Raw genomic sequence first — 21,840 nt, 5'->3', positions numbered from 1 at the left:
CTGGTAGGCTGGTGGCAGTTTGATATACCTGTTGATAGAATTGTTATTGGAGAACCAGGCTTCTTTTAGTAGGTGTCCTCCTTTAGTCTTATCATGGGCAATAACCTCAGCCTCTTGAAAATCAAATGTGTGGTTGTGCTCCTTCATATGCGTCCAGATCTGGGAGCGCTGTTCCTTGCATCAGACAGCCAGTTCGTGTTCATGTAGTCTGGTCTGTAACCGCTTGGCCGTTTCCCCTATGTAATTGCTTGCACAATTACTACAGTTGACAGGCTAACATCACCCCCCACTGATAAGCAAGCTAGGAGGGAGGAAACAGTAGGAATCAAGCCTCCATCATCCAGCATGACGACAGCAAAAACAACAGAGTTGATTACAAGTGGGAGACGGCTGGAAGGGCCTATTACATGCGCAAGGGCTAAATTGATTAATGGCATATAAAGGCAGAGATCTCTGTAATGGTAGTTTAATACTCTGACGATGTCAGCAGATGGCTGACGAAAGCTTAGTATAATAAAATTTTAATTCTTTTAAAATTTTAAAATCTTAAGTTCCGGAGTTCGCAGTATGTCTGCTTCTTTTTTTATTAATATACCTAGAACTCGTATTTTTAGAATAGTTTGTAATATGTATATGTATATGTATATGTATATGTATATGTATTTTTATATGTATATGTATTAGAGCCAAACTAAGTCATTATGATTGTTATATCGGGATTTATTTTGTTTTTTAAATTTGAACCTACATTTTTAATTATCTGTCGAGGTAATCCTGTTAATTCAGTTTAATGGTTGTAAAAGTTGAAAGTATAAATACTGTATTGAGGTTGGCAGGATGGGTTCTAGTGTTTTCCAGACCTGAAAGCCATTTTGTCTTAGTCCAAAGGCTATTACACAATCCCATTGAGTTTTCATTCATAAAAGTGGAAAGAAGAAACCTAGATTTTAAATCCTAGAGCACAGATATAGAAAGCCTCTGACCTCTTTGCACTGGGGTGAATAGTAATGCAATGTAGCCAAATAGTGGCTAGGAACCTTCTCCCAAATATAAAGAAGACTTTAATTCAGAACCAAATGACTGCAAATCTAAGATTTACTGGCAAGCCTGGACACAAAGCCTAGCTCTGATGTTGCTGCTTCTGTATTTGCTATTGTAGGAAAATCTTGCACACATCTAGGAGTCATGAAGTAGAAACAGAAGTAGTGTTTTTGCTAGTGGCAATTGATGTTGAGCTGCACTATTCTAAGTATACAGTAGACCGTAATCATTTGGACCAACAGTTGGTCTTCTGGTATTGTCCCCAAGGTTAACTGACCAAAAAGAGTGATTTATGACTAGTTCTCGCACTTATGAGTGATGTAGTGTCCCCATAGCAATGTGAACAGACTCCAAGCACTTGGCAACCAGCTTGCTTTTACAACAGTTGCAGCATCCAGGGGCGGGGGGGGGGGGGTATCACGTGATCAACATTTGTGACATTCCCAACCAGCTTCTGACAAGCAAAGTCAACGGGGGAATTCATATTCACTTAACAACTGTGGCAAAAATGGTTGTAAAATCAGGCATAATTCACTTAACTATATTGTTTAACGACGGAGCTTCCGGTCCCAATTGTCGTTTTAAGTCAAGGACTACTTGTGTTTCTGTTACAACATGACAATTCCAGTGTACCTACAAAATCAGAAATGATCTAAGGAGAAAAGTGCTCTAACACACTGCTATATAAATCCAAAGGAGTGTGTTTGTTAAGTCCTCTCCACAGAAAAATTATTTTATAAGAAACATGGGGTCAGAGCGATCCAAGGCGATTCCAAGAGACATATGATGGCAATATTCACAGGAATTCTCTTGGTTCAAAATTTTGAAAGCAAGAGGCCCTACATAAATCTCATGACGAGGAGAAAAGGTATTGGCAATTAAGACACAATTTAATACTCAGATTGCAGAAATAAATACAACTGCAGAATTGTAGATCAAAGTAAACAAAATACACAGAGTATTCCTAAAATACCATATCAGTTTTATTTTCTAAAGCCATCCAAATCCAAGAAGGAAGAAAGCCTTTATAAGTATAATAATTTGGACAAGCACAGTCTATATTGCTCTAGTCTGATGCAATGATTTTATGTTTCATATCTCCAAAGGTTACAAAAACATGGCAGTAATGTACAGGTAGTCCTTATAACAATTCATTTAGTGACTGTTCAAAGTTACAACGGCACTGAAAAAATGACTTAGGACCATTTTTCACACTTACGACCGTTGCAGCATCCCCATGGTCACATGATCAGATACTTGGCAACTGGTTCATATTTTTGACAGTTGCAGGGTCCTGAGGACATGATCCGCGTTTGTGACCTAACAAGCAAAGTCAATGGGGAAGCCAGATTCACTTAACAATAAATTTGTTACTAACTTAACAAATGCAATGATTCACTTAACAACGGTGGCAAGAAAAGTCGAAAAATGGGGCCAACTCACTTAACAAATGTTTCCCTTAGCAACATAAATTTTGGGCTCAATTGTGGTAGTAACTCGAGGACTACCTGTAATGTCTTCACCAGGGCTGAAATGTGTGGCCTTCTGAAGGTTGTCAGATGTAGGCTAGATCTGGAAACAGACTCCACAAGAAATATTGGAAATCAGTTCTATTAATATAGATTATAGGATTATTATAATCTTGAAAGTTTTTACTTTCCTCCACATTATACAAAGAGTATCAGGATGGAGGCACTTTAATGTCTCTTTTCTATTCTGGACTTATTTTTTGCTAAATCCTGCATTTCTTTTCCAAGGTCATCTTTGTGGTTCTCTTCACAAGGCAGTATTTTTTTTTGGGGGGGGGAGATACAGGATGGTTGATTTAAGGCAAAATAGGCATATGAAGAAGTGATATGAACGGGTGAACTCGCCACATTACTCTTTCCCTTCTAGGATCCTAAGCTATGGGGATGCCTGGGAAAGAAAGTTAAAACAGCCCCACTTTCTTCTTAACTGAAGAGCATGTCCCATAAAATGGACCAGAAATCAAGTACTGCATGGGTATAGGTTGGTGAAAAAGGAGTCAAGCCAAAAGTCAGGAGAGAAGTGAGCAAGGAGCCTCCAACGTAAAAGCAAGAAGCAGAGGTGGGAGAAGAGCATAACTAGGGTTTGCAAAAGAAGCCACCCAAACAAACAGCCCAGGCACAGAACACAAACCAACCCAGGAAGATGCCCTGTGAATGTGGGGCAGGGAGGAGGAAAAAGCCCCATTCATCAGTCTATAAAGGAATGAAAAAGGTTTTCATGCAAATGGCTTAGCTGGCTACAAGAGATGAAGACCTGGGGAACAAGGAACCGCTCAAAGAGCTAGGAAAAAGTTGAGAGGAACACAGTGCTACAAACATATAGACATGGAGACAGAAATTCAAAGATTAAGGAAGATAGAAATAGTTGTAAACTTGTACCAGAGATGAAATGCTCCCAGTTCGGACCGGATCACCCGATCCGGTAGCGATGGCGGCGGGTGATTCGGAGAACTGGTAGCAAAAAACCCTGCACACCCCCCCATGCCCAGCTGAGCCGCACGATCATCAGAGGCTTTTTTTTTTTTACTTTTCAAAGCATTTTTTCTACAACCTCTTCCAATGAAAAAATGCTTTTAAAAGTAAAAAAAAAAGGCCTCTGATGATCGCACGGCTCAGCTGGGATCATCAGAGGCTTTTCAAAGCATTTTTTTCTGCAACCTCTTGGCTGAAGAGTTGGTAAACAAAATGCTTTGAAAAGTCTCTGACAATCCCAGCTGAGTTCCCTGATCGGCAGAGAGGGTTTTCAAAGCATTAGAAAAAATGCTTTGAAAAGTTTAGAAAAAAAAAAAAAAGTTGGCCACACCTACCCAGTCACATTACCCCCCACCAAGCCACGCCCACAGAACCGGTAGTAACAAATTTTACATTTTACCCCGACTTGTACTAATGAGAAAACTAATGGGAAAAGGATAGGTAGGAAGAATTTAAGTATGAAATTAGAACCAAGCATAGAATTAACATTAAAATTAGGAATAGAAAGAACTAATTTTATATAATAAAACAACTTTTATGAGTAAAAAAATCCAAAATGTAGCATTTGTAATTGTGCCAGATTAAGAAAATCCCTAAGAGATTATTAGAAGTGGGATGTGATACAGTAACCAGACATAAATAAAAGACCTGCATGAAAAAGAAAACATTTTTTAAAAAACTTAAGTCTGAACCTTAATCATCTTCATGTGAGAAGGATGGTTTATAAAAGGAAGGTTGACAAAAGATGAAGATTGTGTGAATATATTCACACAATCTTCATATTTTGTCAACCTTCCTTTTTCCACTAACATACTTAAATAGTACATGTTCATACATACATGGATGCTGCAATTAACTATTGTCACAGAGAGGTTGTTTCCCATGTTGGGGACAGTGCTCTGTCTATTTATATTGTCAGAATATTGACAATATAAGGATACTTCCAAACTTGGAGAGTAACAAAGGAAAACCTGGTCTTGGATTGACAAAATAAAAATGCAGGGAATAGATAGAATTATTTGAATATGTAAGTATATAATTCTGTACTGTTAATGAGAGTTGACCAACTGGAAGCTATTCTGCTTGCAATAGAATTTAGCAATAGAATTTAGAATTGTTATTTGAGAAGTCAGTAGCAACTGAGTTCCTGAATAGGAAAGCTTAACAGCCACACCCTACCACATGGACAGTCACACATACACAATATCAACACTCACCAAGAGATCTGGGGGCACGAATACGGGGAGGAGTTTCACGTGGAATGGCGAAAGAGCCAGATTTCCAAGTTGTAAGGCTTCCAGGAAGGAGTACAGGGATAGGATCATGCTGTACCAGGTGGGGACTGATAGCAGGATCTTCCCCTGACAGGATATAAAAATAGCAGCAGCAGTTAAGAGAAAAGATGCTACATTAAGAGCTTCTCAGTCACACTGCCAAAGAAACCCAATATAATGTAATGAAAATTTTTTAAAAATGTAGCTAAGGAGGACTTCCCAGGTGCAATATTGAGTGGACACAATTCAGTTACGTGAACTTCTATCTAAAAGTGTTCCTTGACTACTTGAGATAGAGGGCTATTTGTATATTTTGTACTTAGAAATGATAGAATAGGTTGTGACTTAGTCCCATTCCATGGCAGTATTTCCTTAAATGTTTTAAGGAAAAAATTGAACAACAATAATCTATCCTAAAATGACTTAGATCAGGGATGTCAAACTGGATTTCTTTGAGGGACAAATCAACATTGTATTTCACCACGGGCTGGTGGGGAGAGGCGGGGAGCAGGTGGAGACGGGACGGATACCTCCTGCAGCACCCCTCCCAGCCCGTTTTTGGCCAGCAGAATGCTGCAGATGGCCATGGGGGCAGCAGCTCACAGGCTGGTCCTTTGATATTTACAGGCCAGCCCTGTGGGCCAGATTTAAGCAGCCCAAGTGCCAGATTTGGCCGTGGGCCTTGAGTTTAACACCCCTGACTTAGGTGATACTGAGTTTAGATCAACAACTCCAGGCAATGAGAAGTTGTGAAAAATTGATGTCTCAGAATGAGCCCCCATTTATTAAATGAAAAATCTAATTGATGATCAAGATGAATCAGTTTCCACTCTTTTCATTAAAGATCTAATATTCTATAACCTAAATAATATTTTGAAATAATTTAAAACTGCCCCGATGCATTTTCATAAGCAACATATCAACGAATTGTCCAGCAATTTTCTTAGTTACATGAAAATAACTTTTCAAACATATAAATGCAATAGGTGTGTTTTGAACAATTGACTGCTGTTGAACTTTATTGATGTGCTTTATAAAAATAAAAACAGAAGGAGCCTCTTAGCTTAGACTTGCCTTCATCAGAAAGAACCTCTTCCTGGTCATCTGGTGATGGATGTAGAGGTTGCAGAGGTTCCATGTTTATTATGAGTTGTTTGCTTAAAGAATAAGAGCTACGACTTTGAGTAATGTTGGTTCTGTGAAGAAAGGGGATAAATTATCCTACTGACTATATAATAAATTACAGTAGGTTGTAAGTATGTATGTAAATACATACATGAAGATACTTATGTGGCATATAAAAAAAGAAAAAGAATCTTTTTGCTAATATTTATTTGTACAAAACATGTTGCAGGACAGTTTGAAGTTATTTACTTTTGTTTCTTGTAGCCAATGCCTAGTGAAACCTGAATCAGTGAAATAGAAATATGCAATTGTTACAAGCAGTCCTTGAATTACAACCATTCATTTAGTGACTGACGTTACAATGGCACTGTAAAAGACTTATGATCATTTTTCACACTTACAACTGTTGTAGCATCCCTATAGTCACATAATCAAAATTATTATTATTAATAATAATAATAATAATAATAACTTTATTGTCATTGTACGTGTATACACAGTATACCCATACAACAAAATTCATTTAACACCTAAAGACCAAGTCCAACACACATAACAATCCCCAAACACACTCCCACTCACCACAATTCTCCACCTCTAAACCACCCAAACATCCACACAACAAACCAAGTAATACTGTCCAACAGTTCACTGATGGTGGCCCTTTAGTTCATTGTTGAGTGCAATTATAGCTCTGGGATAAAAACTATTCAGAAAACATGTGGTCCGATTTTTAATTATTCCGTATCTTCTGCCAGAAGGCAACAGTCCAAAAAGATTGTAAGTCTCTGAGAATGTTATGCAACTTTCTCAAACAGCGAGATTCAAAGATGTCGTCCAGGGCTGGTAGTTGGAGTCCGATGATATTCTGGGCAGTTTTAATGATTCAAATGATCCAAATTTGGATGCTTAGCAATTGGTTCATATTAATGACAGTGGCATTGAACCAGGGAAAGAGCCCTGGTGGCGCAGTGGTTAAAATGCACTATTGCAGGCTAACTTTGCTCATAGTCTGGAGTTTGATCTGATGGGCTCAAGGTTGACCTAGCCTTCCATCCTTCCAAAGTTGGTAAAATGGGGACCCAGATTGTTAGGGGCAATATGCTGACATTTTAAACCGCTCAGAGAGTGCTATGACACACTATGGAGCAGTATATAAGAGTCTAAGTGCTATTGCTATGTGATCATCAGCAAATTGACAAGCAAAGTCAATGGAGAAGACAGATTCACTTAACAACCATGTTACTAATTTAACAACTGCAGCGATTCACTGAACAACTGTGGCAAGAAATGTTGTAAAATGGGGCAAAACTCACTTAACAACTGTCTTGTTTAAGAACAAAAATTTTGGGCTCAGTTGTGGTCATAAGTCGAGGACTACCTGTATACCAAAATGATTTGAGAACATTTGGATTTTCCTGATCTGATGAATTGGGATTTGAATTAAAAGGTTGCCCCTTACTGTAGGGAATAAGTCGCGAAACACTAAAAAAAATCCTATAATGTAAATGATTATAAATCCTTCAGCTCCTGTTACATATTAAAAGCCAATAGCAATGTATTATTGCTGGGAGAACAGTAATTAAATGTATGTTATGTAACTTTTCAATTTGTAATATAGGTCAATGTTAGAAGATTCTTTAAATGTTTTAGATCAGAAAGTACCTGTGCACTTCTGGAGGCTCCCTCTGGATCTTTGAACTTGCTTCAACAACTTCTTTTGCAACTTTTCCACTGTCACAAAATATACATGTTAAGAACTAAACTTTGTACGATAAAAAAATTATTTGTTGTGCGGTAACCAAATCCTTAAAGCAATTCATATATTAAGAACTAAAGCACTGTTATTAACATCTGCTGCTTGCAATTACTGCAACTTCAAATCTCACCAGGCTCAAGGTTGACTCAGCCTTCCATCCTTTCAAAGGTAGGTAAAATAAGGCCCCAGATTGTGGGGGCAATAAGCTGACTTTGTATAAATATACAAAAGTATGAAGGCTATTGCTTAACTCATTGTAAGCTGCCCTGAGTCTCCGGAGAAGGGCGGCATATAAATTAAAGCAAAAAAAAAAAAAAAAAGGATACCAGACAATGGAAAACCTTTGTCTTTAGATGTCTATGGAGATTCTCAGTCATCCAGGTCATGGTTGTCCCAAAGGTGCTTTTTCAAAAGATGTTTCATTTCTCATTCAAGAAGCTTCTTGGATGAGAAGTGAAAGGTCTTCAAAGAAAAACAAGGAAGTCCAGTTGCCTCTTGAACAAGCACCTTTGGGACTTTGTCTTTAGAAACAGTTGAATATTCAAAAAGTATTTTTGTGGAATGTTGGAACTATATCCTTAGAGAGCTGGCATTTTAATTATGGCAACATCCTTCTAATAAGGGCTGCAGTTATTTACTTTACTTACTTATTTATTTATTTAAGCTAACCTTTTAGTGATATCACCAGAGAGCTAATGCTGAAATTTTTCTTCTATATGTGTGCGTCGGTTTGATCAGACAGTTTTAAAGGCAGAAAAAATCATTAAGCCCAAGAGAGGCAAAACATCCATTTTATCACATCTTTTTTAAAAAATATTTTTAAAAATCATACTGAAAAAAATTGGTGGTTTTCTATCTGATTATAACATTGTGATTTTGAGAATCTGAATTCATATACAAATTGAGCTGGGGCTTATATTGGACCACAGCTCATTCAGTCCCAATTTACAAGAACAATTCTGCTCAAATTGATAGCAATAAGGTGTCTAATGTACTGTCTACCAAACACCACCTGTTTTTATCTATTCATAGATATTTCATATGCATAATTCTAGATATATTTAATCACACATAAATTCCCATTATAATCATTGGTGCTTATTTTCAAGTCCATGTGAATAGGATGGCCCATATAATCTCCATATGTATTTATTTTTATATTTCCAGAGCAGTTTACGAAAATGTTAATATAATCAAAAGCAAGTACTTAAAAAAACAGTCTGGACCTTTTCATAGGCTAAAATTATAAAGCATTTATATTTGTACACATAGACCTACCACTTTCATTGAGGTTTACATTGTATGTAAGCTTGCAATCTTAAGGAACGAGTTTTTATTGAATTTATGTCTGTCTGTCTGTCTGTCTGTCTGTCTGTCTGCCTGCCTGCCTGCCTGCCTGCCTGCCTGCCTGCCTATCTATCTATCTATCTATCTATCTATCTATCTATCTATCTATCAATCATCCAATCCAATCTGTATAATTCCTTCCTGTTGGAATAAAAATAATATTTACCTGTATCTAAATCTGCTGCCTTTAAAAAATATTTTGCTGCTGGACATGGTTTTGATTTGGCTTGATTTTGCATACCTTCAGAGGAAGAAACAGAGAGTAAAAGTAATTACATTTTCAAGAAAGAAAGTCTACCAACAGACAGACATACCTATATACTCTATTTCTCTATCTGTCTATATTGTTTATCATTCTCAGTATAATATCATTAATCTTGTAATTTGGATTATTCAAAAGTATTCGTCATAATTACCTACTTCAAAAACTACTCAGTTCTTTAACATTAATTTCATATTAGAACTTTCAATATATAATCTGCAGATAAATCAAAGGCCATTTTCTCTTTATAACATGCGGATTTAACTTGATATTCTTTGCTCATCTACACATTTGTATTATATTACTGAAATGAATTTATACTATTGGATGATAGGAATAATTCTGCTTACTTGTAAAATGCCTGATTCTCCACACCACATTTCCAGAGATGCTTACAAGCTGCTGGTGTAGAAGTATGGAATGATAACATAGCCTTTTTCTAAGCATTTTGAGGAAAATATAAACAAAAGAAAATAAAAATTTACTTATTTAACAATGTTAGTCTAAAGGCAAGATTTTCACTTAATGTTATACCTTCTTCACATTAAACAGTGAACTTCTCTGCAGTACTTGATTAAGAACTGGCAACCATTTTTGGTTGAGTCCCCAATAGCTGACAAAGCAACTTCAGGTTTGTTTTATTTCTGAAGTACACTTTTCCATATTATATTACCTTAAGACTCCTATCTTTTTAAATAGAAGACAAAGGAAGACCCCTTAAATGGAATCAATGCTTATCATGCTCTTATATACCTTATAAAGCTAACTTTTGCCATGAGTTCTGTATATGACTAGGATGCTTTTTTCTTATCCTGAACTCCTTACTTTCCCCTCTTCTTTAAAAAGAACTTCTTCAACAAATACACCGTTTTATTGTTTTTTTTCAAGTAACATGAGGTAGAAACACACTGTTCAGCTTAAATGTTAAGAGTGGATTTGCCCTCAGAAAGGACAGAGCTGATCAGCATTTTTCCAAAGTCCAACATTTAAAGCAGGATTCCTGCTCTCCCAATGAAGAGCATATTCACCCAACATCCAACTTTTGATTTTTGAATGATTTCTTTTGGAAGCAGATGGTCCTTCCATTACCTATTGAATGGGCCATCAATCATCAATTAGCTACTGAAAAAACATGAATGAATTACTGAGATAATCCTCACTGAGTTTTCCCAATTCCACAGGATCATTTGCCAGGAAGGTATGAAGAGGAAAATTGCAAGTTAAGTGTTTGCTCTTGAAGAGACCATCATTAGTCTAATAACTTAGCAATACATTGTATAAAGTTTATTTTAGATGTTAAAAAACTTTAGATGTTAAAACTATTAATCATCCTAGGTAGCTTGGAATAGAGGCAGCATGTAAACTCATTATATTATATAATTGAGGAATCCTAGTTTAAAAGCAAATAAACAAAAACAAATTTGCACAATTAATATTTGTAGCATGACTTCAGTTCTGGAAATTTGTCTCCAATTTTTTTCAATTTAGAGTGAAAACTAAATAAAATATATTAGCATGATAAATTATGTTAACTATATATAACTTTTCATTTATACAAATCTTTCTTATTATACACAGGCATCCATCTATCTGTCTATAATATCTATCTCTATCACATGCATTTTTTACCAGGACTCATCTGTCAAAAAAATGGCTATTATTTTGAGGAAAGTTTTCATTCATTTAGTGCCATAACTAGTCTATTCCAACAGTGAAGACAGAAAATTATTTTGTAAGAGCAAGATTTTTATAAGTATTTAATTTTATGAGGAATACTTAATTTTAAACTAAAAGCTTTCAGAATGTAAGAAACAAAATTTCTAACCTCCTTCTGAACTGCAATCACATAAAATGTCTTCCCTTCAAACTTTAGTTTACAGACATCAGACCTATTAAAAGAAAGCTTTTTACATTAGGAAAACAAACTGTAGTTGACATTTCTATGTAAATATATCCAAGACAAAAACACTAAAAGGAAGCTGCTAAAAATCACTTATTCATTTCTTAACGATATGACTTCAGATTGGATCTTTGTATCTACAATTCACTTTGTGCCAAACATATCCAATTGTTCCTAAAGGTGACATTTGTAGCTGGAGAAAAATTTCTATTAAAAAAAAAACAAACCTCCACCAATTTCAAATTTCTTATTCCCGACTAGTTTCCAAAACATTTGAATGACAAACCATTGGATACAGACAAGGAGGTTTAATGTTTCAATATTTAATACTGCCAATATTTAAGACCCAGCAATAAGATAACTTTGGGATAGGTTTTTTTGGCTGTATTTACACAACACAAATGACCACTCATCCTCTCTTCCTAATCAAGGACTCGTTTTTGTTTTCTGTCACAAGATGGCTGAATCTAGCACATTATAGTCAGATTTAAATAATTGACCAGGGGAATTTAATCTCAGACAAACCTGGAGCTGTTTAGCAATAAATCAAAAGATTAATTAAATAAGACATTATGAGAGGTAGTGAATTTGCCCAACATGCTCTCAAGCTACCCCACTCCCTTGTCAAATGTATTTTCAAACAGAACCACAGTGTCTCAAATAAAGTTTTCTCTATATTCTACAACCTTGATTTTCCTACAAAAAAGAGCGTTCAGGTTCTTACCATTTTAGCAAATGTATCCTTTTATTTCCCTGGAATACCACAAAACCTGTAGCTGTGAATCCTAAAAATGTTGTAGTCCCAGTTGAATCCTTGTAAGGAAAAAAAGGAGTATTAATTAGAACTATGGGAAAATGCAAACATTCCAGAAATGTATACTTTTACAATACGGTACCTCCTTCCATGAAAGCATTTCCACTTACAAAGCCAAACATGACAGAAGATTTTTAAATGATCAAAGAGATATTTGCAGGGGATTCATTGGCATGAAAGCAGTTAGATATATCTTTCCCCTTGCAAATTTTTAACCATCTTCCAAAGCACCATTACTAAAAAATTATATATTGAGCCTTTAAACTGCAGTCTTGAACACCATCAAACAATTTGATACTGATGAAAAGCACTAATATAACACATCTGGTGCTATATTATTGGAATGAGATCAACTTAGCATTGAAATCAGATATGCCAATTTCTGATACAGAACTAACTTTATGTCTCACAATTGCTTTTGAACAGAACCAAATATGTACTTTACAGCAAAACTGCTTTTGAGTTTGCCTTTAAAAGCAATTTAAATGCTTAAAAAATGTAAACTTATAAATGAAATCTTCCTACATATTTTATTTTATTGTTTTATTAAATGTATATATCCAGCTTCTTGTAGTTATAAAAATTGCACAATCCACCCCACTAGAAGTGTCTGTCTGTCTGTCTTGTCTATCCTGAATAAACGATATAAACTGTATAAGCTAAAGCATGTGGGAGAGAGATTTACCCAATGCTGAAAACAAAAAATACATTTTAAGAAAAAGTCTAGATTTTTTTTTACCTTGCAAGGATGAGGATCAACACCATAGGTTTCTAAAGAATGTGCTCTTAATAATAAATTAAATTCAGCAACAGCTGGACTCTGACTCCTAGAAATCATGAAAATAGAAATAGTTTTGGGATAAACTATGAACAGTTTTAGGCAATAATATTGGCTAAATAGGAAATAAGAAACTTTATATGTGATTCTGCTGCTACTCTGCCACAGAAACCAATTCCTTTGGATTAAGCCTAGCTCCTGTTGACATATTTTAGGGCTCCAGTGAGCTGTGCAGTTAATCAGGGGCTATCAAGTATCATTCAAATATTTTCTATCTTTTAATATACATAAGCAGTTGGAACATAATAAGGGACAAGTGTCAATCTTGATTTCGTTTACAGTACTTCCTAAATTCCTTGAGAATAATTGCTCAGATTAAGTTAATCTTTTCCTGTTCTTGAAATAAATAGGAGACTATGAAAAGACATTTAGTTTATATTTGACTATAATACATTAGTATTTTAATGGCCCACCTCACTTTCATATCTACCTACCTACCTACCTACGCATGTGTGTACTCACACAAGCACATACCCTATAAACTACCTGGACAAGTAAACTAATATGGTGACACTTCTGGAGGCTAACTTCAAGAATGTAATCTCTCAATTCCAACAGTACATTTTCTGTGTAAGAACTGTCCTTCTCATTTTCTGGTGTTAGCCCTGGATATGGCTCAGAACAAAAGAGACTCAACTGAACAGCCCTTGAAGAGGGAAGAGCAGGCCAAATATGTGGCAAATCCATTCATCAGAGCATTCCACAGTTTATGTCAGCCTTATAATTCAGCTTGGCTTGAGTATTGATGAAAGATTCATAAAACTGAGGCACCGTATGGGTAGTACAACAGACAACGTTGTCCTCTTTTGCTCCTTCCTTTACCCACATATCCAAAATTTAAATCTGTGCAACCAGAAGCAAATATCACTTTGCTATCAACTTGTACCAATGTATAAAAAATAAATTGTGAAAAACCTGGCTACTGAGCACACAACTGCCTACTAAAGCTGCACCTCCTTTCCTAAGGATCAACCAAGTGTGGTCTAAGTAAGAAAAAGGAGCATTTTGCAAGCAGATACATTAATCATCCAAGATCTGGCTTGTTGGCAAATAAGGCAGTCCCAGCCCTAAGGATTCAAAAGCTGGGCCAACCAGAAATTAAGTTCATCTACTATCAGCATTTAATTATTCCTGTTATCCTGCAGACGCAGACAATTTTTGAACGACAGCTGCAAGTGTATGTACATTCTGGCAACACAAGCAACATCACACACTCAGCTGTTCCAAACATCTACTGATGCATATAAATTGTGAAAAGGGTACTGATATCAGAATTAATCTCTTTTGCTCAGGGACAATCTCCACTATTGCCGGTCACCAGTAGTCCCTATATCTTTACTTCATCTCCACATTTTTCAATAATTTTGTGAATAGTCACAGATTAATAAAGCACATAGTGTCGAGCCCCGACACTATGTCTCGGAGCCGAGACATAGTGTGGTATCGCCTTTGATTTCCTGAGGGCAAAACGTACTGTACTGTATATTGTTGAAAGGTATTCAGATGGATCCAATTAAGGTAAGGGGGCCACATCGTGTTGTGGGGGCACCTGCCCGCTGTCTTCAAGCGGTGACGTGCTCCGGCCCCCAATGCTCACCTCATTCCCTGGGTTGTCCAGAGTCTCAGAGCCCTGGTCTTAGGTTGATGCTGTGCAATGCCAGGTCCGTGGTCAACAAAGCCCCCCTCATCTGTGAGCTGATTCAAGAGGGGGGAGCGGACCTGGCGGGTATTACAGAGACCTGGTTAGGCCAGGAGGGAGGGTCCCCCTCATTGAGATGTGCCCACCAGGTTTCCACACATTTCATCAGCCGAGGGCCCAGGGTAGGGGTGGGAGAGTGGCGGTTATTGTAAAGGAAGGCCTCGATCCTAGGGAGGCCACTGTACCTCAGATAGCTGGATGTGAGTCTCTCCTTGTGAAGTGGGGCCATGGGATGCAGGTGGGCTTGCTGATTGTGTACCTGGCTCCCTGCTGCGTGGCAGCAGCCCTGCCCGAGCTCCTCAACGTCATAGCCAGGGTGGCAGTCGATACCCCCAGGCTTTTGGTCATGGGGGATTTCAACCTGCCGTCCATCGGTGAAACGTAGGAGGTGGCTCGGGAGTTCATGGCTTCCATGACAGCCATGGACCTGACCCAGTTAATTCATGGCCCTACTCACACAGGAGGACACACTCTGGACTTGGTTTTTGTCTCTGGTCAGTTGTTGAATGGTCTAGATACAGGGAATATAGTCATCGAACCCTTGTCATGGTCAGACCATTCTCTCCTTAGACTTGACTTCCTGAGCGCTACACCCCACCGCAGGGAGGTGGAACCGACTAGGTGGTTCCGCCCCAGGCGCCTGATGGATCCCGATAGGTTCCTAATGGAGCTTGGGCCATTCCCTGAGACTCTGGCTCACGACTCGATGGAAGACTGGCGGCCGCCTGGGATAGGGCGGCCGCTGGTGCTTTAGATCGGGTCGTGCCTTTGCAGCCTCTGACCCAGCGTCGAATCGGCCCAGCTCCTTGGTTCTCCGAGGAGCTGAGGGAGATGAAGCACCGGAAAAGACACCTAGAGAGTAGTTGGAGGGCTAGTCGTTCTGGATCTGACCGAGCACTAGTGAGGTCTTATATCAAGACCTACTTAGTGGCGATAAAAGCGGCAAAGTGTAACTACTTTTCCACTCTTATCGCGTCGGCAGATAATCGCCCAGCTGCCCTGTTTAGGATGACTCGCTCCCTTCTCCACCTGGGAGTGCAGGAAGACCCCTTGCAAGGGCATGCTGAGGATTTTGTGCATTATCTGCACGATAAAATCGCTCAAATTCCGGACGGCCTGGACTCTGACTGGGTGGGTTCAGGCGAGATGTCCGAGGCGGGTCTTGAGAATGTTATCTGGGAGGAGTTTGATCCTGTGACTCCCAAGGACGTGGACAGGATGCTGGGGAAGTTGAACGCAACCACATGTTTATTGGACCCGCGTCCCTCCTGGCTGGTGCTGGCTACCCGGGAGGTTACACGAGGCTAGCTCCAGAGGATTATAAATGCTTCTTTGAGTGAAGGTTTCTTACCTCCCGCCTTGAAAGAGGCGGTGGTGAGGCCCCTCCTCAAGAAGCCTTCTCTGGACCCACCTGTTTTGGCAAATTACCGGCCTGTCTCCAACCTTCGCTTTGTGGCGAAGGTTGTTGAGAGTGTGGTTGCGCGACAGCTCCCACAGTACCTGGATGAAACTGTCTGTCTGGATCCGTTCCAGTCTGGCTTCAGGCCTGGGTACAGCACAGAAAAGGCATTGGTCGCATTGGTTGATGATCTCTGGAGGGCTCGGGACAGGGGATGTTCCTCTGTTCTGGTCCTATTAGATCTCTCAGCGGCTTTTGATACCATCAACCATGGTATCATGCTGCGCCGGCTGGAGGGGTTGGGAGTGGGAGGTACCATCCTACGGTGGTTCTCCTCCTATCTCTCCGACCGGTCGCAGTCCATGTTGGCTGGGGGACAGAGGTCGACCTTGAGGCACCTTGTTTGTGGGGTGCCGCAAGGGTCGGTCCTCTCGCCTCTCCTGTTCAACATTTATGTGAAGCCGCTGGGTGAGATCATCCATGGATTTGGGGTGCGGTGCCATCTGTACACTGATGACACTCAGCTGTACATCTCCACCCCAGACCACCCCAACGATGCCCCTGAAGTGATGTCCTGGTGCCTGGAAGCCGTGCGGGTCTGGATGGGGAGGAACAGGCTCCGACTCAACCTCTCCAAGACCGAGTGGCTGTGGCTGCCGGCATCTCGATATAGCCAGCTGGTGCCATCGCTGGCTATTGGGGGAGAGTCATTGGCCCCCATGGAGAGGGCTCGTAACTTGGGTGTCTTCCTGGATGCATGGCTGTCTTTAGAAGAGCATATGACGGCCGTGGCCAGGGGGGCTTTTTATCAGGTTTGCCTGATTTGCCAGTTGCGTCCCTTTCTGGATCGGGACTCCTTCTGCATGGTCACTCACGCCCTCGTCACCTCTCGCCTGGACTACTGTAATGCTCTCTACATGGGGCTCCCCTTGAGGAGTACCCGGAGGCTCCAGCTGGTCCAGAATGCAGCCATGCGGGTAATTATGGGGGCGACGTGGCGCTTCCATGTAACACTTCTCCTGTGCGAGCTGCACTGGCTCCTGGTGGTCTTCCGGGTGCGCTTCAAGGTATTGGTTCTCATCTTTAAAGCACTCCATGGCTTAGGGTCCGGGTATTTACGAGACCACCTTCTGCCACTGATAACCTCCCACCGGCCAATCCACTCCCACAGAGAGGGTCTCCTCAGGGTGCCGTCGGTCAAGCAATGTCGACTGACGACCCCCAGGAGGAGAGCCTTCTCTGTGGGGGCACCCACCCTCTGGAACGAGCTACCCCCAGGAATACGATTAATCCTGGACCTCCGTCATGTGACTGCAATTCAGGTGCTTGGCAAACAGCTCACTATTACAACATTGCAAGAGTCACCTAATTGTCATTGGGACCTTCATTGCCAGCTTCCGGCAAAGTCAATGGGAATAGGGAGTTATCAATGGTGATCACGTGACCTTGGGAAACTGCAACCAGGTCGGATTTGCCTAATGACAGCAACTGAGACTGCCCTACTGTTTGATACACAGCACTTTTTGCTATGGAGGAGAAATGCTTCACCGTTGCAGATAAAATTCAAAAAGAAAAAAATCCAGATGTAAAAGCATTAGCAATATCAGAATAGTCATCCAGAGCACATAGATAGGGGTACAGAATTAGCAGTACCTGAATTACAGTTCCCAGCAATACCCATTTATCATCACCAAGATGAGGGAATCTGAAGTTATAATTCAACAACATCTGGAAAGCAACAGACTCCCAAGTCTACTGAAACTAATGAGTTTGGATAACCTTACCTTTGTATTGTATCATGTCTATAATGTAGTAGTCGTTCAGTAATTTTAGAGATCTACTTTTTAAAATATCATACTATACTTTCTCCTATTAACCTCTTGACTGTATTAATTATACTGCACCTATATGTAAGTCAAAAGTCCAAGGGAAAGTAACAGATTCACTAAAAATAACTTAAGTAAATTCGGTAAATGGCAATCTCAGTTACCTGAATTCATTTTTATGTATTTCGCCAATTTTTCTTTCCAGCTTTTGAGATTGTTTAGGGAAGATCTTAAATTCACTGACGTAATTATCCACATGTTCATCAGAATCATAATCACCTAGTTCAGCTGTATAGGAAAAAGAAAATCAGAGAGGAAAAACCAAATACATTCTTATTAAATGAGAAGTTCAACACTGGAAATGCACTATTTACAGTTCACATATTAATGAGTTTCACTGCATAATCCCAAAGTTCTGATACTTATCTTTAAAGTCTTTATATTCATCTTTTGGATGTGGATTTATGAAATATCATTTTTTCCCAACTGAAAGATATTTATATAGAAAAGTCAATGTTGTAATCCTTCTCCAGGTTCCCCTATTTTAGCTATGCCAGTGGCCTTTAAGGAAAAGGATCCATGATTGTAGGCTCTCATCTTTAAAATACTTTCCTCAGGTTTTTAACTATATTCAGTATCAAGCAAACACTTTTCTCAATCTATTCTGTTGCAATACGTTTATAATTTATAAAGGGTTTTTTCTCCTTACTGGTTTGGCATTGTTATTTTCCCCTATTGTCTCAAGCTGTGGTAACTGCTGCAGGACATTTACATTTTAAAAATAAAGCAAACATTAATTAGTCAAATTTTATAGTAAAGCACAGCAAGGAAACAACAAGGAACCATATTCTATTCCTTATTAAATAATAGGCACGCCATTCAGATTTTAACAAGAAGTTTATTTTATTTAAGACTCTTTATTCAATTTTATGTAATTATATATCATTGTGGTTTCCTAATTTAAAACACACAACGATAAAACTATAGTTCTTTTACATGCTTAAGAAAACAGAAAAATGGGGTCAAAAGTTTCATTTCTCAACAAGAAAAAAATCCAATCACATCCAATACTAACTAAATAAAATATCTGACCATTAAACATATAGATAATATAATCATCACAAAATTGACCACCTATCACGTCTCTGCAATGTATTGAAATGAGGTGCTCCACAACATGCAAGGGCTTAGAATTAGATGAATAATGAAAGTAATAGCTTCCTCAAAGAATTTTCTTAACTGTTTCCCCATGCATGTACGTGTATAGCCACTTTGCTTCACTTTCTTCTCAAAGTATACCTACCTGCCAAATATCTAGTTTTTGGAACTACCACACAGGCCTTACAAAAGACATGGCTGTTAACAATTCAAAAAGAGGAACTGCTCTGTATACCCCTACAATAATGATAATGATATATGATATATGGTGTATGGTGTATGGTGTATGGTGTATGGTGTATGGTGTATGGTGTATGGTGTATGGTATGGTATGGTATGGTATGGTATGGTATGGTATGGTATGGTATGGTATGGTATGGTATGGTATGGTATGGTATGGTATATGAGATGATATGAGATATGATATGATATATATGATATGATATATGAGATGAGATGAGATATATGATATATGATATAATAAGATATGATATACGAATATAGCTTTTTACTGAGACAGCATGAAAGGATCAGCAGCATTACCTCTGTCAACAATATAATTCTCCTATAAGGTGAAGAAAAAAATATGTTTTCATCCTTCATTTCAAAATACTGTGGGAATGTGGATGGAAGGCAGGAATATGCAACTGTAGAAGCAGTGGAAAGCCACAGCCTACTGTCTAACTTACATACCTACTTATAAGTGGACAGGATCCAGACCAGTGGTGGGATTCAAATTTTTTTACTACCGGTTCAGTGGGCGTGGCTTGGTAGGCATGGCATGGCATGGCATGGCTTGGTGGGCGTGGCAGGGGAAGGATATTGTAAAATCTCTATTCCCACCCCATTCCAGGGAAGGTTACTACAAAATCCCCATTTCCTCCCAATCAGCTGGGACCCGGGAGGCAGAGAATAGATGTGGGCAGGGCCAGTCAGAGGTGTTATTTACCGGTTCTCTGAACTACTCAAAATTTCCGTTACCGGTTCTCCAGAACTGGTCAGAATCCGCTGAATACCACCTCTGATCCAGATTAAAGTGTACCTCATTTATCTTGGATATAACTCTATTAATTTTAAAATTGTGTTATTACAATGCCCTGAAGTATCAGAATGCAGTCATTTCGCTTACCTTGAATAATGCATGCTCCCAGGTAAGCAGCATCAGAAAACCCACACAGCAAACGGCCATGGAAAATATCTCTTTTTATTTGGAGGTATAAAAGGTACCTGCATTTTGTAAAGAAAAAGATTTCTATTTTTATTTTCTCCCCTCCTCTCTTAATAATTCTAGTTTACTGATTATCATATATTGGATGAAAACACCACAATGAGAACAGCAACATATCTAGAAGGCACTTTATTAGGAAAATCTGAACTTTTCTAATAAATCCTAAAATTTAGTGAAGGAAGGAAGGGAGAGAGGGAGGAAGAGATGGAGGGAGGGAGGGGAGGGGGAGGGAGGGAGGGAAGGAAAGAAGGAAGAAAGGATCACTTCCCTACTTACCATACTATATTTCCAATAAAGAAAAAAAATAGTATTAGAAGCATTACATTGAGTTAAAATGTCTGGCTTATAACATGTCTATTACAATTTATTCTTTTTTTTAAAAAAAATCATATACAGTATGGTATTGTTATTATGGGAAAACACTACGGAATGTATACCTTCTACTTCTGTCTACGCATTCAAATTGTGTTTTCTATTTTAAATAGACACGTATTATGCAGTTCAAAATAACTGAGAAACTTGCAGAAGAAATAGTCATATGGTTGCTCAAAATGTCCTTAAAGCACAAAGAGTTATAGAGGGCTGATATTTTGAATAGAGGGATAGTGAGAAAAGGACTTCTTATCCTTTCTCCCTTAGGCTATTATTTTGAAACCAGAAGAGAAATTATGTGAGTATTTTGCCTCTGGCAGTTAGAAAAAGCAGTTGGAGACAAGATCATTTATGTAGTAGTGACAAGGAAAAGGATTAAGCATAGCTTGTTTAACAACCACAACTGGAAATATAATCTCAGTCATTGAACAAAGCAGGAGTTAAACTAGACATCAGGTGACTGCTTCATTCAATGATCATGATCCCAGCATTCCCAGTTACGGTCATTAAGCAATCTTACAGATTGTTAAGCAAATGCACCGACCTCAAATCCTTCTCTCCCTGCCGCTCTGTGCCTGCAGAGCCTCAAGACACGGAGAAGCAAGGAGATAAGGCACGGAGAGGCAGGGGACAAGTATTTTAGCATGCTACATTTGGTCCAGTGGTTAAGGCCCTGGGCTAGAAAGCAGGAGACGGTAAATTCTGGTCCCATCTTAGCCATGAGTGGCCTTGGGTCAATTATTCTCTCTTAGCCCAACTCACCTCCCAGGATTGTTGTTGTGAGGAAAATATGAGAAGGAACATATGTTGGATATGTTCGCTACCTTACTTGTAAAAATAATAAAGGTGGTGTACAGATAAATAAATAAACCCTTTTCTCCCTTCCTCTCCATGTCTTTTCTCCCTATGAGGGAGTCCACCCAGCAAGTGACAGCAGCTTGTAATTTTCTTTGCTGACTTCCCCACTGATTTTCTAGGCAAACCAGCAAAATAAATTACAAATGGAAATCACATGATTGCAGGGCATTTTAATTTCCTGTAAGTGCCAACAGGTTGTCAAGCACTCAGACTGCGATAACATGTCCGTGGGAGCGTGGGAGTTTTGCAATGGTCAGGAGTGCTTCACAAACCATAAATCATTCTTTACAAGGCTGTTGTTCATTCAAAAGGTTGTTAAGCAACCAGTCACTAAGCAAGGTCTATCTGTATTCTGTCCATTAGGATTATCTGTTCAAGGGCACATATTTCTATGGTTGCTTTGAGATAAGTTGCTAGTGTTCAACTGGTCAACATACTG

At 38.9% G+C, this 21,840-nt stretch overlaps 1 protein-coding gene across 4 annotated transcripts in view; it reads right to left on the bottom strand.

The window, feature by feature from the left end:
• FRMD3 (FERM domain containing 3) overlaps positions 1–21,840 on the bottom strand; it is a 92,683-nt gene that overhangs the window by 14,200 nt on the left and 56,643 nt on the right. For all 4 annotated transcript variants that reach the window (XM_034410172.2, XM_034410171.2, XM_087886091.1 and 1 more), the window contains 10 exons: positions 20,073–20,170; positions 17,950–18,073; positions 12,763–12,850; positions 11,934–12,022; positions 11,135–11,198; positions 9,660–9,748; positions 9,214–9,288; positions 7,607–7,675; positions 5,891–6,012; positions 4,760–4,903 (listed from right to left, as the gene is read on the bottom strand). In XM_034410172.2, coding sequence (XP_034266063.1) covers positions 4,760–4,903; positions 5,891–6,012; positions 7,607–7,675; positions 9,214–9,288; positions 9,660–9,748; positions 11,135–11,198; positions 11,934–12,022; positions 12,763–12,850; positions 17,950–18,073; positions 20,073–20,170 — 962 coding nt within the window. The remainder of the gene's footprint in view (positions 1–4,759; positions 4,904–5,890; positions 6,013–7,606; positions 7,676–9,213; positions 9,289–9,659; positions 9,749–11,134; positions 11,199–11,933; positions 12,023–12,762; positions 12,851–17,949; positions 18,074–20,072; positions 20,171–21,840) is intronic.

This window comes from Pantherophis guttatus, chromosome 2 (genome assembly GCF_059756535.1).
Source record: "Pantherophis guttatus breed Tessera chromosome 2, ASM5975653v1, whole genome shotgun sequence".
NCBI classification, from domain to species: Eukaryota; Metazoa; Chordata; class Lepidosauria; order Squamata; family Colubridae; genus Pantherophis; species Pantherophis guttatus.
The sequence above is the reverse complement of the archived record's forward strand: the minus strand, read 5'-3'. Positions and strand labels throughout refer to the sequence as shown.